This window comes from Halichoerus grypus, chromosome 1 (genome assembly GCF_964656455.1).
Source record: "Halichoerus grypus chromosome 1, mHalGry1.hap1.1, whole genome shotgun sequence".
Classification (NCBI taxonomy): domain Eukaryota; kingdom Metazoa; phylum Chordata; class Mammalia; order Carnivora; family Phocidae; genus Halichoerus; species Halichoerus grypus.
The window spans coordinates 191,649,166-191,665,761 of NC_135712.1; the positions used below are offsets into that span (position 1 = coordinate 191,649,166).

Below are 16,596 nucleotides of genomic sequence, written 5' to 3' on the forward strand. Positions count from 1 at the left end.
ATATCTGAAGCAATCTAAAATGAAAAGAAAGTCTAGAAGTATGTGTCAATATTATGAGTGATTACTGGGCTCATGCTTAAAGGCTATCAACTAATTATCCATAGCTTTATTGGAGAATATTAACAAAGGACTATCCTAGTAAATATCTTTTTGAACATATGAAATCCCAAGTTGGTTGATTCTCATTTTTTTCTCAAAAAAATCTTGGTTTGAAATGGAATTGATCATCTTTAAAGAAAATATTAATTTATATTTTATATTTATGGGCTCCTCAAATTTTTGCTATTGTAGAAATACAATTCTATAAAAATGGTTTTGAATAAAAACTTTCCCTTTTGGACAATATCTCCAAAGATTCCATAAATTTTTCTTTTTCTTTTTTTTATGACAGAAGAATTTGTTTTTATTTCTTTCCACAATGAAAACAGCTTTCCCCAATTATATAGGTAAAACCTACTTATTGTTAAAAAATGAAAAATGGGTACTTATTTACCCAAATATATTAGTAATTGTTAAAATTTTAGAAGATGTGAAAGGCAGTCAGGGAAGAGAGAATTATTTCCAATTCCTTTTAATATCAATCTCTCATAGTTGATCCATGAGCTTAGCCTCTCGTTTGTCTAATGCAGCATATTCAGCTTCTATTTCTTCAGCTTCGGGATCTCTTGAGAATGCCATTTACGATTCCAGATTGAGAGCCAAATCTTAGTGGTGTTGCTTTTCAGCACAATCACAAGGAGTGTCTTTATTTTCATTCTCAGCAAACAAGTCTCCTCCATGTTTTACTAAAAGCTGGACACAGGGTTTCACCCCTGAGGCAGCAGCATAGTGCAGGGGTGTTTTGTTGTTGTTGTCAACAGCATCAATAGCTGCTCTCTCATATTCTCCTTGGTCAAGTTTTGCTCCTTTCTATCTTAAGATCATCTGCAGACAATCTGCTCTTCTGAAATCATCTGCGGGCCGTGCTAAGCGAGGATGAAGGGCTCCTTCAGATATCATAATTTGAGGTCCCATACCTAACAAATGCATAGATGTTTCATTGTACACATGCCGTTTATTTGGATTTCCATCTCTACCAAAAAGAAAAGTCCCTAGTATTCTATTCATCCCATGTCTAGCAGCATAGTGTAATGGAGTATTGTGCTGGTAGGGCTCCCCGTAAGATGTATTCGGATCAAGGGATTCTTTCAGCTGAGGGTTGTTTTCATAAATTTGGCAGGCCAGGTTTTTAATCACCATTGATGAGTGCTTTATGGAACTTGGTGGTTGTATTTGCCATGTTGTCTTTTGGTCTTTTTTTTCTGATAGGCAGTGGCACTTTTTTCCTTCCCCCTTCAGCCACTTCTTGAATGTTTCTGCAACATGTTCGCATTGGTTACTTCCTGGGCTGAGGGTAAGGGTCGGATGGACCCCGCAGCTCTGTAGTTCTGCCACCGCCGTGGCCGCCTCTGCCTCTCGCGCGGAGCAGGTGACTTCAGGTACCCACCCAGGCGGGCGTCCCCTCCTCGCCGGCCCGGGTGCGCCCGCCGGGTAGAGGCTGCTGGGGCTCAGGGAGCGCACTAGAGGCCCGCGAGGATCACTGCGTGAGACAGAGGCACTCGCGCCGAGGGTCAGACTGGGCGGGTGCCCCCCATCTCTCTCCGGCCAACGCGCCGCCTCACTCAAGGGAGGGGAAGAGGGGGGCGGTGGCTTTTGCCTCCTTCTCGCGGTCAAGTCCGGCTCATGCTCAAGCCTTGCGCGCGCACAAGCAGCCCCCATAAAATTTTCAATGTATCCTTAAAAGAACACATTTAATATCTAGTATATAACCCTGTAATTAATATACATGATTTCCTTTTTACCTTTATCCTCTTAAGAGGACTGTGATTATTTGATAAGAAGTAGAGATGGGGAACATTTTGAAGATGGTTTTAGATCTGTATTTATCTGCTTGGCTAAATTTCCAATAGCTGTTTCTACATAAGAATGCATCATTCAGGGGCACCTGGGTGGCTCAGTCGGTTGAGCATCCTATGCTTGGTTTCAGCTCAAGTCATGATCTCAGGGTTGTGAGATGGAGCCCGGGACTGGCTTTACACTCAGTGTGGAGTCTGCTTGAGATTCTCCCTTTGCCCCTCCCCACCGTCTCTAAAATAAATAAAATCTTTTTATTTAAAAAAAAAAAGAATGCATTATTCATACTTTGGTAACTTATTGTGCACATTTCTCAGTTCCAGTGGCTTCACCCTCACCTAGTGATGTGCTGGAAATCCGGCTTTGGGGGTGGGGGAGAAAAGCCCTAATTTGTAGTGTTTGCCAATTTCCTGGTGTAAATATTCCCACCGTGGTGATTTTCAACCATCCAAGGGTTTAGTAACTGGGTCTTAAAAGCCTTGATTATTTAACAGTTGACACTAGGAGATAGCTCTATACCACTGTCCCTCAGCTCATGTGCATGTCACCTCATAACACCCTAACCCTCAGGTGTCCGGCCTTTTCTCTCATTAGTCTTCACCATGTTGTTTAGTTTTCTGTACCAGGGGAAGAATTACTAAAGAATGTGGAAAATTCTAGTTGCCATATTAAGATTGTTGATATTCTATAAAAAAAATTAAAGTTTGCATATATTGTTCTATTTATTATTTTACACCAAATTTAGTAGGAACATATTGTGCTGAATGAAGAAAATTGTGAGGACTAAACGGACTGATAGAATGCCTTAATTATAGGTAATAGCTCACTGATTTTGAACTAAAGGTTAAAGGTTGAATTTGTACATTCTAAAGTAATAATTTATGATATCATGCAGCTAAAGGATTTCTTAAAGAGAACTGTAGAAGGATTTGTGAAACTCTTTGACCAAGAAGATCAACGTGGGCTGCCAATATTTAAGATGGAACTGACATTTGATGATGATAAAATGGAATTTTATCCTACCTTTCAAGATTTGGAAGATGTTGTTTTGGGTTTGGTAGAGCGGATAACTGAAGCTTTACAGGTATTCTTCCATCCTTATCCATGGGGTTTCTTTATATGGGTCTCTTTCAAAATTTTCAGTGGAGTTGAAACTATAAAGTGGACATGTACATAAAATGTTATAACTCTGTTTTATTTCCATCCTCAAAGTTATTTTAGGTTAGAAAGTACTTTCTCTTTGATAAAGTTCCCTGGCTAGAAATGATGTTTTCCTTCTTAGAACTTTTATTACAGTTAGGAATTGGTATTTATGTGTCCATTTCATCTTCTCTACATAGTTGTGAGCTTCTTAAGGACAAGATCCATGTCATGTTTGTTCCTTCTACTTTCTAGTATAATCACTTAGACATTATAGTGATTCAATAAATACTTGTTGAATGATAGAAAACTAACTCAAGTTTTTATATTAGAGTACAAACTATATAATTCTATTTTATTTTATTATTTTTTAAGATTTTATTTTTAAGTAATCTCTACACCCAACATGGGGCTCAAACTCCCAACCCCCGAGATCAAGAGTTGCATGCTGTACCGACGGAGACAGCCAGGTGCCCCAAACTATACAATTTTAAATCATGATTTTGCATCAAGTTATTTTTTTTTGACCATTGAAATCTGAAAAGAATGTTTAAAAATATTGTATAGGATCTATGTATAGACCAATTGCACAGATATTTGTTTCATAAATTGTCATTTTAATTTTTGTTAGAATGTCCAAACAGTTCCCTCTTGGCTGTCAGGAACTTCACCAACTGTAAATCTTGACACACAACTTCCTGAACATGTGTTACAATGGGCTCTTACTACACTGAAGTTGGCAGTACATCATAACTTAGAAGGTGCAAGAAAACATTATGAGACATACGGTATATATCACATATGTAGTATTATACCTTTTATCATAAAAGAATACCATTTTTATTTTTGCTGGACATTGGTCAAATATTTGGTTGTTGGGGCTGTTATGAAAAAAGCAGGAAGAGCCAGAAGTCAGCATTGGCATGGCTTTTGGCAGAATCAAAGATCACACTCAAGAAACGAATTCTGTTGTTTAGTCCAAAGGGTGAATGTTAACAGGAAGAGAGTAATAAAGCAAAAAAGCAGAGAGAAGAGATGTTGGAATAAGGAGAAAGCTAAATCAAGTTTTAAATTAAGATAATTTTTAATTTTGAAGTTTTTTTAAAAAAAGATTTTATTTATTTATTTGAGAGAGAGTGAGAGAGAGAGAGCACAAGAGGGGGTAGGGTCAGAGGGAGAAGCAGACTCTCTACCAAACAGGGAGCCCGATGCTGGACTCCATCCCAGGACTCCATCCCGGGACTCCGGGATCATGACCTGAGCCAAAGGCTGTTGCTTAGCCAACTGAGCCACCCAGGTGCCCTGAAGAATAGTTTTGAAGAGACTGCAGCTCAGTTTTACAGTCTCTTCAAGGGTGTATGGGGTCAGTATAGTTATTTAACATTCTCTTAATCAAAACCTTCTATTAACTGGCTTATCTGTACCTCTAAGTTATTGTAAGATCATTACCTACACTATTTTCTTTATTTTAAAATGCCACATTTAACCTGGTTTTCTTGTTAAGTCTATTTTATTCTATTCCTGTTAATATATGTTAATTATTAATAATATTTAATTGAATAGTCTACTTCTTTCCATGATCATATTAAAAAGCACTTTATCTTTTTGAATGGGTCTTATTGAGATTTAAATTAGATTATTAATTTTCAGTTGAAAAATACAATTGGCTTCTTGATGGGACTGCAGATGAGATGATAGAGACTTTTCAGGCAGAAGATCATACTTTTGATGAATACACAGAGGTAAGTGGTAATTCTGTTTTTCATTAAGGCCTTTGACTTTCTTTTTTTTAATTAGGGTTTTTTTTCTGGAAAGTAAATGTTTCAACTAAAGTTAATAGAATTTCTTATTCAGAATATCATTTTAATAAGCTTATAGGTTCACTAAACAATTTCTTTAGTGATTCATTTACTCATTCATTGCTTCAACAATCACATTCAGACATCTAGCAAGATTTTGGTGACATAAAGATAAATAATACATACACATTGTCCTGAGGAGCTTATATTTGGCCTGGAAGCCAGACATAGGAGTAACCACTATGACATGTGGACGTAAGTACTGGAATGGAAATGTGAACAAAGTGTTGTGGAAGCAAAGAAGAGGGAATGATTGTTTCTGCTTTGGAAGATTGGTGAAGGTTTCTTGAAGAAGTGAAAAATGAACTAGGCTTTGAAGTAGATGTTTATAGGTGGAGAAGAGAGGGACTGTAACATGAACAAAGACTAAAAGGGTTTAGGGGTGTTCAGAGACTATCAAATGAACCAAAACAGCTGTAGAACAGGTAACATAGGAATGCAGTACATGGCTGGTTTAGAATATGAAGTTGGAAATGTAAGTGGGAGCCATGTGGGACAATTTTAGGGTATCTTTGCTCAAGAGTTTGTACTTTGTTTTAAAGGTTTTTAGCTGTGCAAGTAATATACTTGGATCTGAATTTTAAATCCTTTTTTTTTTAAATTTTAAGTTTATAGAAAGATTTTTCAGTCTTGCCTCAGAAATAATGCTTTTGCCTCAGTGGGTTCATTACCCTATGGTGCGTTTGGATTGTGAAGATTTGAAGATAGGCCTAACAAACAAAGCAAAAACCTTTGCAAACATATTATTAAACAACATAGCTTCAAAACATAGAAAAGAAAATGAAAGGTAAGTAGAAGTAATTGCTAAACTCAGAATTATAGGGCTAAAAGAAATATTTTGCTAATAATAACTCTTGTTAAAATATGAGGGGCATCTGGCTGGCTCAGTTGGAAGAGCATGCAACTCTTCATCTCGGGATTGTGAGTTCGATCCCCACATTGGGTGTAGAGATTAGTTAAAATAAATAAATAAATAAACTAACTAACTTAAAAAAAATTTTAATATAAGTACTTACAACTTCTCTTCATAGCTGCCTCCTTTTTAAAAAAGATTTTATTTTTATGAGAGAGAGAGAATGAGAGAGAGAGAGAGAGCATGAGTGGTGGGGAGGGGCAGAGGGAGAAGCAGGCTCCCTGCTGAGCAGGGAGACCTATGCAGGACTCAATCCCAGGACCCTGGGATCATGGCCTGAGCCGAAGGCAGACGCTTAACCGACTAAGCCACCCAGGCACCCCTCATAGCTGCCTCCTAAGGAGTTTTCCTTTGTAGTCCTGATGGTCTGGTTTTTGTTTGATACTGTCTGAGGGTTGTTTTGAGGCAACCCAGGATTTTTTTTAAAAAAGAAATTGAAATAAACCAGTGTTTGAATACAGGTTGCATGAAAATGGAGAGACTATAGACTTTCAATGATATTGGGAAGATCTGGGATTGTTCCTGACCCCAATATTTACTTGTTGTGTCACCTAGCTTATTTTCGTCATCTGTAAAATAGAGACGGCAATGCCTGCTTTGCAGAGTGGCTATGAAGTTAGATTCACAAACCAGTGCCCTGCTATCTGAATAGGTCATGCCGATAGTTTTATTTGTCTCATGCTGTGTTTTATTTTGTTTAAACACATTTTGAATTGGCTATCAACATTTCAAAATTAGAAGATTTTACACACACACGCACACACAATCCAGATCTTTTACTTTTCTTGAAAGAGTGGGAAGACCGTGCCATGTTGAGCCTTCAGTGGTAAATGGAGCTGAGAATCAGTTTTCATTTTAGGCAGGGAATGTGTCCTTTGGTTTGTTCACCCACTGCTCAAGCAACTCATCATCCAACTCATTTAACTTATTTGTTGCCTGTTTGTAACTTCTGTAAAGATTAAAACCAATATATATAAAGCACTAAGCACAGTGCTTGGAATACGGTACTCAAGCAATGTTAGCTAGTATGTTTATTTTCCCAGAAGCAATGTGAGAAAATCCTGTGCTTTGGAATCCAAAAGACCTGGATTTGAATCCTGGCTCTGTGATGAACTAGTTCTGTGACTCTAGGCAAGTTATTTCATTTCTCTGAGCCTCAGTTTCCTGCTGTGCCAGCTGTAAAACTAATCCCCTCCTTGCAGGACTAATGTTAGCATCACAGATAACATTTGTAAAGCATCTGGCACAATGCTTGGCATAGAACAGGTGCCCAATTAAGGGAGCTATCACATCAATAAATATTTTTAAATGAATAAAAATATATGGCTGTCAAAAGTCAAGTATTGTCAGGCATACTTTGTACAAAAGTCTACTACTATACAAAAATATATCAAAGATGGCAAAGCATCCATTTCTAACAATCCCATTGAGTAAGAGCGATGACAATGCCATAATCAAAAAGTGATTTATGTTTAACATGACTTTTTTTGGGATTTATTTTTGGAGTATGTGTGACTTTTCTGGAAAATTCTATTCCAAGAAAATAATTTTATTTTACTATAAACCCATGGCATAAGAGTTGCTGAAAAGTTGTCCAGATTCCTCTGTCTAGTTCATTCTTTAATTCTTTTCTATTTAAATTCTGTACTTGAGGTAGATAACATCAAAAGGAGGAAATGTGTGCCCCTAAGTAGAGTACAATTTATTAAATAAATTAATAATCATTAAAGAGCAGTTTGCTTGCTCACAGTTTGGTTTAACATCTGCTTGGGCCACCTTGCTCTCAATCAATTTGTTTGCCTCCTTGTCTTTTGCTGTAATGTCTCTCCCCAAGGGACTTAGATTCTGCTCTAGCAAGAAGAAAGTGCCCCCATAATATCTCCTGTCTTTTTGTCATTATCCACTTTAATGCATCCCCCCTAAATTTTTGATAATCAAGACTGAACTATCAAGCCCTACACTATCTAATTCCTACTCACCTTTCCAGCTTCATGTGACGTCCCCTTCTTTGTTTTCATATTGGCCTGCTTGCTATTCCTAAGTACGCTCTATATCACACTGCTTACTTAACTGGGTGTTCAAGAGAGTTAAAGAGATCTGCAGAAAAAAAATTTTAATATACCATAACTTCCACATGAAAATGTTACCTCGATTTTGTGGATTTTGTAGATGTAAGATGTATGCTGGGTTATATCAGATAAGTTGTCCTTAAATGTTTTAAAACATCTTAGTGATTTAATATTTTGAGGCTATCACGGTTCATATTTTACAATAATCATAATAACACACATGTATTGAGTATGACATGGCATTAATTACCATAGCCATAGTAAAGCAGAGTATTATGTCAGTATTTGCAGCGAATTTGAAGCAATTAAAGAGCATGCATTAAAAGTCCCTGAGACAACAGAAGAGATGATGGATCTGATATCTTATGTAGAAAAAGCCCGGACTACAGGGATTCAAGAGTTGGTTTTACGGATCAAGGTAAGAATCTTTTAATTTACATATTTTAAATTAGTTTATTTTTATTGTGAAATATTATAAACATATTGAAAATGTATAAAACATAAAAAAAGTAGTTATAAAGTGCCTACCTATACTGCCATGACCGAAGGTAAGAAATAGGATACTTCCTGTACCCCTGAATCCCTCTGCATGTGACTTTCTGATCATAACTGCTTCTCTCCCTCTCTCCCCTAGAGGTTTTCCCTTGGTTTCTACAGTAATCACACATTTTTATTCTTTAGTCCCACCAACTATGTGTTCATCCTCAAACAACATGGGCTTAAATTTTTCCTTCTTTTATAATTTCTACATTTATTTATTTATTTATTTTTTAAAAGATTTTATTTATTTATTTGACAGAGAGACACAGCGAGAGAGGGAACACAAGCAGGGGGAGTGAGAGAGGGAGAAGCAGGCTTCCCGCCAAGCAGGGAGCCCAATGCGGGGCTTGATCCCAGGACCTGGAATCATGACCTGAGCCGAAGGCAGATGCTTAACGACTGAGCCACCCAGGCACCCCTATAATTTCTACATTTAGTAGTATGCTTATGCCTTCCCCAGCAGAGGATTATGTAGCCATTCATCTATATTGTACTCTAATTTTTTGTTTAAAATGTGAAATATAACACACATACCCAAAATTGCATAAAGCATAAATTGTGCAATTTAAAATATTATAAAGTAAACACCCCGTAATTATCACCCAGGGAAGAAATAGAACCTTGCCAACACACTAGAAGTTCATCACAGTCTCCTCTTTTTCTTCGATGTGAACACTATCCTAACTTTTATAGTAATCACTTCCTTGCACTTCTGTAGAGTTTTACCATCTAAATATGCATTCCTAATCAATATAACTAATTCTTGTCTCATTTGGATCTTTACATAAATAGTCATACTGTTTCTATTCTGTTGCATCTTGTCAACATTATGTTAGTAATGCCATTGTTTCTTAACTATTTTCATTGCCATCTTATATTCACTATTATATAACCATATAATAATTTGTTATTTTAGTTTTATTGTTCTGGATATTTGGTTTGTTTCTCCTTATGTTATTAATAGCAATGCTGCTGGGAACATTTCTGGTGTATATATTCATGCATTTCTCCCAGGTATTATAACATATATTTACTTTCACCTTTATTAGCTAAGGCAAAACTCTTTTCTAAAGTAGTTCCAGTTTTATACTCCTATCAGCAGCGTCTGAGTCCTATTGTTTTACACCTTACTTATGCTTGCTATTGTGAGATATTTTAAATTTGCCAGGCTGTTCTCTTAACTATAGAGAACAAACTGATGGTTACCAAGGGTGGGGAGGTGAGTGGGGATGGGTGAGTGAAATAGGTGATGGGGATTAAGGAGTGCTCTTGTTGTATGAGCACAGGGTGATGTATGGAAGTCCTGAATTAGTATATTATACACCTGAAACTAATATTACATTGTATGCTAACTAACTGGATTTTAAATAAAAACTTTAAAAAAAGAAAAAGGAAGAAAATTTCTGTTCTGTTAGGTGGAAATCATTGTATTTTTAATTTGCATTTTATTGAAAACAAATGAATTTGAACACTTTTCATATGCTTTTTAAAAATAATTTTGTATTGTGAAGGTAACATATGACAATAGAAAAGTAGGAGGTACAGAAAAACATTAAGCTGACCAAAAACATGAAACATTTTCTACTTAATAGAAAATTGAGTACCATATTTTTGATTTAAGATTGCATCATAAACAAAAAAAGATTGCATAATAAACATGTTTGACTTAAGATTGAAACATAATTATGAAACATAAAAATGTATTTTTGAATATTTAAACTTACAGGTTTAGATGTAGATATGTTAAGAATAAGTGAATTATTTAACCATTCACTGTTGGATATTTAAGATGCCGCCAGTCTTTATCTTTTAATTTATTTTTAAAAATTTGTTTTTAAGATGCCTCCAGTTCTTTTTAAAATTTACATTCAATTAATTAACATATAATATATTATTAGTTTCAGAGGTAGAGTTCAGTGATTCTTCAGTCCTTTTTTTTATTCATTGCTTTTTATTTCTGTAAATAATATTTAGAGAAGTATACTGATAGGCATTCCTCTAAGTTTGTCATTAGCAATATGTCCAATGTCTTTACAAATGCTGTGCCCCACAAAGAAGCACTAATTGTAAGATCCAGGCTGTGATTGACCTGAACACAGATTTCTTCTAAGCTGAAAGATTTCTTGTTTCATTTGGAATCTCATATGTTCCATTTTGCATTTGAACACTGTATGTTGTATTTCCCCATTAAACTACAAGTATATGATTATAATTATGAAAAAAATAGTATATTGGGGTATTTCAAAATACCAGATGCTTCAGATATTCCCATGTTAACAAGTGGGGAAAAGAATAACCCCCATTTGAAGTCTTCAGAAACACAAGTGATTCATCAGTCTTATATAATACCCAGTGCTCATTACATCGCATGCCCTCCTTAATGCCCATCACCCAGTTACCCTATCCTCCCACCCCCTCCCCTTCAGCAACCCTTAGTTTGTTTCCTAGAGTTAAGAGTCTCTTATGGTTTGTCTCACTGTCTGATTTCATCTTGTTTTATTTTTCCCTCCTTCCCCTATGATCCTGTTTTGTTTCTTAAATTCCACATATAAGTGAGATCATATGATAATTGTCTCTCTGATTGACTTATTTTGCTTAGCATAATACCCTCCAGTCCCATCCACATCATTGCAAATGCAAGATTTTTTTTTTTGATGGCTGAGTAGTATTCCATTGTATAAATATATACACCACATCTTCTTTATCTATTCATCTGTTGATGGACATCTGGGCTCTTTCCATAGTTTGCCTACTGTGGGCATTGCTGCTATAAACACTGAGGTACATGTGCCCCTTCAAATCACTACATTCGTATCCTTTAGATAAATACCTAGTAGTGCAATTGCTGGGTCATAGAGTAGCTCTATTCAACTTTTTGAGGAACCTCCATACTGTTTTCCAGAGTGGTTGCACCAGCTTGCATTCCCACCAGCAGTGTAAGAGGGTTCCCCTTTCTCTGTATCCTCACCAACAACTGTTGTTTCCTGTGTTGTTCATTTCAGTCATTCTGACTGGTGTGAAGTGATTTATCATTGTGGTTTTGATTTGTATTTCCCCGATGCTGAGTGATATTGAGCATTTTTTCATATGTCTTTTGGCCATTTGGATGTCTTCTTTGCAGAAGTGTCTGTTCATGTCTTCTGCCCATTTCTTGATTGGATTATTTGTTCTTTGGGTGTTGAGTTTGATAAGTTCTTTATAGATTTTGGATACTAGCCCTTTATCTGATATGTCATTTGCAAATATCTTCTCCCATTCTGTTGGTTGTCTTTTGGTTTTGTTGACTGTTTCCTTTGCTTTTTATGTTGATGAAATCCCAATAGTTCAGTTTTGCTTTTGTTTCCCTTGCCTTTGGAGATGTGTCTAGCAAGAACTTGCTGTGGCTGAGGTCACAGAGGTTGCTGCCTGTGTTCTCATCTAGGATTTTGATGGATTCCTGTCTCACATTTAGGTCTTTCATCCATTTTGAGTCTATTTTTGTGTATGGTGTAAGAAAGTGGTCCGGTTTCATTCTTCTGGATGTGGCTGTCAGAGAAGTTTTTTTCTTAACTCATACTCTCGCACCTTTAGACCTTTCTCCAGGATTTCTTCTGCCTTTGCCCCACGGACTGTGCAGTGGACGGCAATCTTTTCATTTCTCCTGATACCAAAGGATCTAACTGTGTATCTAGCTTTGGAGAACATGGGAGTCTGGCCTGTGAGCTGCTCCAGCACCTTGGCTGCCTGGGTCAGTCTGCCTCCACTCTCCCCCACACAGATGTTGAGGCAGAGCTTGCAGATGCAAAGTTCCCACATGGGGTTCTCCTTTTCACCTTGATCCGCCATGGTGGAGAACAGGAAGAGTCCCCCCCCACCTTTTTTTTTAGAGAAGGAGAGAGGGGGAGACATAGAGAGAGAGAGAGAGAGAGAGAGAGAGAGGTGTGGTGGAGAGGGACTGAGGGAGAGGGAGAGAAACTTAAGCAGGCTCCATGCCCAGTGTGGAGCCCAATGCAGGGCTCGATCTTACAACCCTAAGATCATGACCTGAGCCGAAATTAAGAGTCAGACACCTAACTGACAGAGCTACCCAGGTGCCCCCAATGTTTCCTTTTATACCTAGTACTTTCTGTGTCTTGTTTAAGAAATCCTTTCCTACCAAGGGTCATGATGCTTTTTTCTTGTATCCTTTTTTAGACCTGTCTAGTTTGCCTTTTATGTTTATGTTTTCAGTCTTCCTAGAATCTTAGTTTTGTGAATGATGTGAGGTCCAACCTAATTATTTTTCCACATAGATGAGTAATTATGTATTTATCAAAGAGACTGTCCCTTCCCCACTGCTCTGCAGTGCCACCTCTATCATGTATTAAGTGTCCATATTTATACAGATCTAATTTAAAACACTCTGTTCTGTTCCATTGGCCTTTCTGTCTGTCCTGGTATCAATACCACACTGACTTAATTACAATAGCTTAACTTTATAGCAATAATACATCTTTTTTTCCCCCTTTAAGCCACTAGACTTTTATTTATTTTTATTTTTTTATTTGAGTATAGTTGACTCACAATGTTACTTTAGTTTTAGATATACAACATAGTGATCCAACATCTCTATACGTTATGCTATACTCTCCACAGTGTAGCTACTACCTGTCACCATGTAACACTCTTACAATATCATTGACTGTATTCCCTCGTGCTGTACCTATTACTCCCATGATTTATTTATTCCATAACTAGAAGCCTGCATTTCTCAATCCCCTACACCCATTTGGCCCCTCCCCTCAGCCCCTTCCCTCTGGCAACCATCAGTTTCTTCTCTGTATTTATAGGTCTTATTCTAGCAATAATAAGTCTTGATACCTGGTAGAACATGTCCTCCCATTCTTCTTCACCAAGTTTCTTGCTTGTTCTTGGCCCTTAGCATTTTCATATCAATTTTAGAATTAGCTTATCACATTTCATAAAGTAACCTTTTGGGATTTTGGTTGAGGTTGCCTCAAATTTATAATAAATTTTGAGAATTAGTGTCTTTCTAGTATAAATTTTACAATCAGTTTTTCACATTCCATAAAAATCTGGTAGAATTTTGATTAAAAATGCATGAAATAGAGAGAAGTGGCACATTTACACATGGAGTCTTCCAATTCATGAGATATCTTTTATTTATTTGCCTCTTCTTTAAATCTGTCAGCATTTTATAATTTCCTCTGTAGAGGTTGTACTTTTTTAGATAAATTTTCAGGTACTTAATATCTTTTAATGTTATATTAAATGATATCTTTAAATTTTTGAATCTTTATTACTTGAATATGGAAATTAATTTATAAAATAACTAACAGACCTCATTTTTTAGAATAGCTTTAGATTGGGGTGCCTGCATGGCTCAGTCATTAGGTGTCTGCCTTCAGCTCGGGTCGTGATCCCGGGGTCCTGGGATCGAGCCCCGCATCGGGCTCCCGGCTCAGCGGGAAGCCTGCTTCTCCCTCTCCCACTCCCCCTGCTTGTGTTCCCTCTCTTGCTGTGTCTCTCTCTGTCAAATAAATAAATAAAATCTTAAAAAAAAAAAAAGAATAGCTTTAGATTTAAATAAAAATTGAGCAGATAGTACAGAGAGTTCCCATATCACATAGTCCCTGCTGCCCCTCCCTCCACTCAATTTACTCATTATTAGCATCTTACATTAGTATGGTACATTTGTTAGAATTAATAAACAAGTATTGATACATCATTAACTAAAGTCCACAAGTTACCAGTTTTTCTTAGTTTTTACTTAATGTCCTTTTTCTGTTTCAGGAACCTATCTTAGACACTACATTATATCTAGTTGTGTCTTCTTAGGCTCCTCTTGGCTCTGACAGTTTCTCAGATTCGTTTTGTTTTGTTTTTTTTTTATTTTATTTATTTTTTATTTTTATTTATTTATTTTATTTATTTATTTTTTAAATTTTATTATGTTATGTTAGTCACCATACAGTACATCATTAGTTTTTGATGTGGTGATCCATGATCCATTGTTTTCGTATAACACCCAGTGCTCCATGCAGTACATGCCCTCCTTAATACCCATCACCAGGCTAACCAATCCCCCCTCCCCCTCCCCTTCCCCTCTAAAACCCTGTTTGTTTCTCAGAGTCCATAGTCTCTCATGGTTCATCTCTCCCTCCAATTCCCTCCCCCTCATTTCTCCCTTCCTTCTCCTAATGTCCTCTATGCTATTCCTTATGTTCCACAAATAAGTGAAACCATATGATAATTGACTTTCTCTGCTTGACTTATTTCACTTAGCATAATCTCCTCCAGTCCCCTCCATGTTGATGTAAAAGTTGGGTATTCATCCTTTCTGATGGCTGAGTAATATTCCATTGTATATATGGACCACATCTTCTTTATCCATTCATCTATTGAAGGGCATCTTGGCTCTTTCCACAGTTTGGCTATTGCGGACATTGCTGCTATGAACATTGGGGTGCATATGGCCCTTCTTTTCACTACATCTGTGTCTTTGGGGTAAATACCCAGTAGTGCAATTGCTGGGTCATAGGGTAGCTCTATTTTTAAATTTTTGAGGCATCTCCACACTGTTTTCCAAAGTGGCTGTACCAACTTGCATTCCCACCAACAGTGTAAGAGGGTTCCCCTTTCTCCACAACCTCTCCAACATTTGTTGTTTCTTTCCCTGTCCATTTTTGCCATTCTAACTGGTGTAAGGTGGTATCTCAATGTGGTTTTGATTTGAATTTCCCTGATGGCTAATGATGAACATTTTTTCATGTGTCTGTTAGCCATTTGTATGTCTTCTTCAGAGAAGTGTCTGTTCATCTCTTCTGCCCACTTTTTGACTTGATTATTTGTTTTTTGGGTGTTGAGATTGAGAAGTTCTTTATAGATTTTGGATACCAGCCCTTTATCTGTAGTGTCATTTGCAAATATCTTCTCCCATTCTGTGGGTTGCCTTTGTTTTGTTGACTATTTCCTTTGCTGTGCAGAAGCTTTTTATCTTGATGAAGTCCCAAAGTTCATTTTTGCTTTTGTTTCACTAGTTTTGGAGATGTATCTTGAAAGAAGTTGCTGTGGCCGATGTCAAAGAGGTTACTGTCTATGTTCTCCTCTAGGATTTTGATGGATTCCTGTCTCACATTGAGGTCTTTCACCCACTTTGAGTTTATCTTTGTGAATGGTGTTAGAGAATGGTCGAGTTTCATTCTTCTGCATGTGGCTGTCCAATTTTCCCAGCACCATTTATTGAAGAGACTGTCTTTTTTCCATTGCATGTTTTTTCCTGCTTTGTCAAAGATTATTTGACCATAGAGTTGAGGGTCCATACCTGGGTTCTCTATTCTGTTCCATTGGTCTATATGTCTGTTTTTGTGCCAGTACCATGCTGTCTTGGTGATCACAGCTTTGTAATATAGCTTGAAATCAGGCAACGTGATGCCCCCAGCTTTGTTTTTCTTTTTCAACATGTCCTTGGCGATTCGGGGTCTTTTCTGATTCTGTACAAATTTTAAGATTGTTTGTTCCAGCACTTTGAAAAATGTCATTAGAATTTTGATTGGGATGGCATTGAAGGTAGAGATTGCTCTGGGTAGCATAGACATTTTAACAATGTTTATTCTTCTGATCCGTGAGCATGGAATATTTTTCCATCTTTTTGTGTCTTCTTCAATTTCTTTCATGAGTGTTCTGTAGTTCCTAGAGTATAGATCCTTTACCTCTTTGGTTAGGTTTATTCCTAGGTATCTTATAGTTTTTGGTGCTATTGTAAATGGAATCATTTCTCTAATTTCTCTTTCTACAGTTGCGTTGTTAGTGTATAAGAAAGCAACTGATTTCTGTGCATTGATTTTGTATCTTGCCACATTACTGAATTGCTCTATGAGTTCTAGTAATTTGGGGGTGGAGTCTTTTGGGCTTTCCACATAAAGTATCATGTCGTCTGTGAACAGAGAGAGTTTGACTTCTTCTTTGCCAATTTGAATACCTTTTATTTCTTTTTGTTGTCTGATTGCTGTTGCTAGGACTTCTAGTACTATGTTGAACAATAGTGGCGAGAGTGGGCATCCTTGACGTGTTCCTGATCTTAAGGGAAAGGCTCTCAGCTTTTCCCCATTGAGGATGATATTTACTGTGGGTTTTTCATAGATGGAATTTATGAACTTGAGGAATGTTCCCTCTATCCCTATACTCTGAAGAGTTTTAATCA

The 16,596-nt window shown here is 36.9% G+C and overlaps 1 protein-coding gene across 1 annotated transcript in view; it reads left to right on the forward strand.

The window, feature by feature from the left end:
* Positions 1-16,596, forward strand: part of DNAH12 (dynein axonemal heavy chain 12) — a 232,143-nt gene that overhangs the window by 29,973 nt on the left and 185,574 nt on the right. Inside the window, exons 8-12 of the mRNA XM_078076858.1 lie at positions 2,789-2,977; positions 3,665-3,821; positions 4,684-4,775; positions 5,501-5,679; positions 8,157-8,292. Of these exons, the coding sequence (XP_077932984.1) occupies positions 2,789-2,977; positions 3,665-3,821; positions 4,684-4,775; positions 5,501-5,679; positions 8,157-8,292 (753 nt within the window). The remainder of the gene's footprint in view (positions 1-2,788; positions 2,978-3,664; positions 3,822-4,683; positions 4,776-5,500; positions 5,680-8,156; positions 8,293-16,596) is intronic.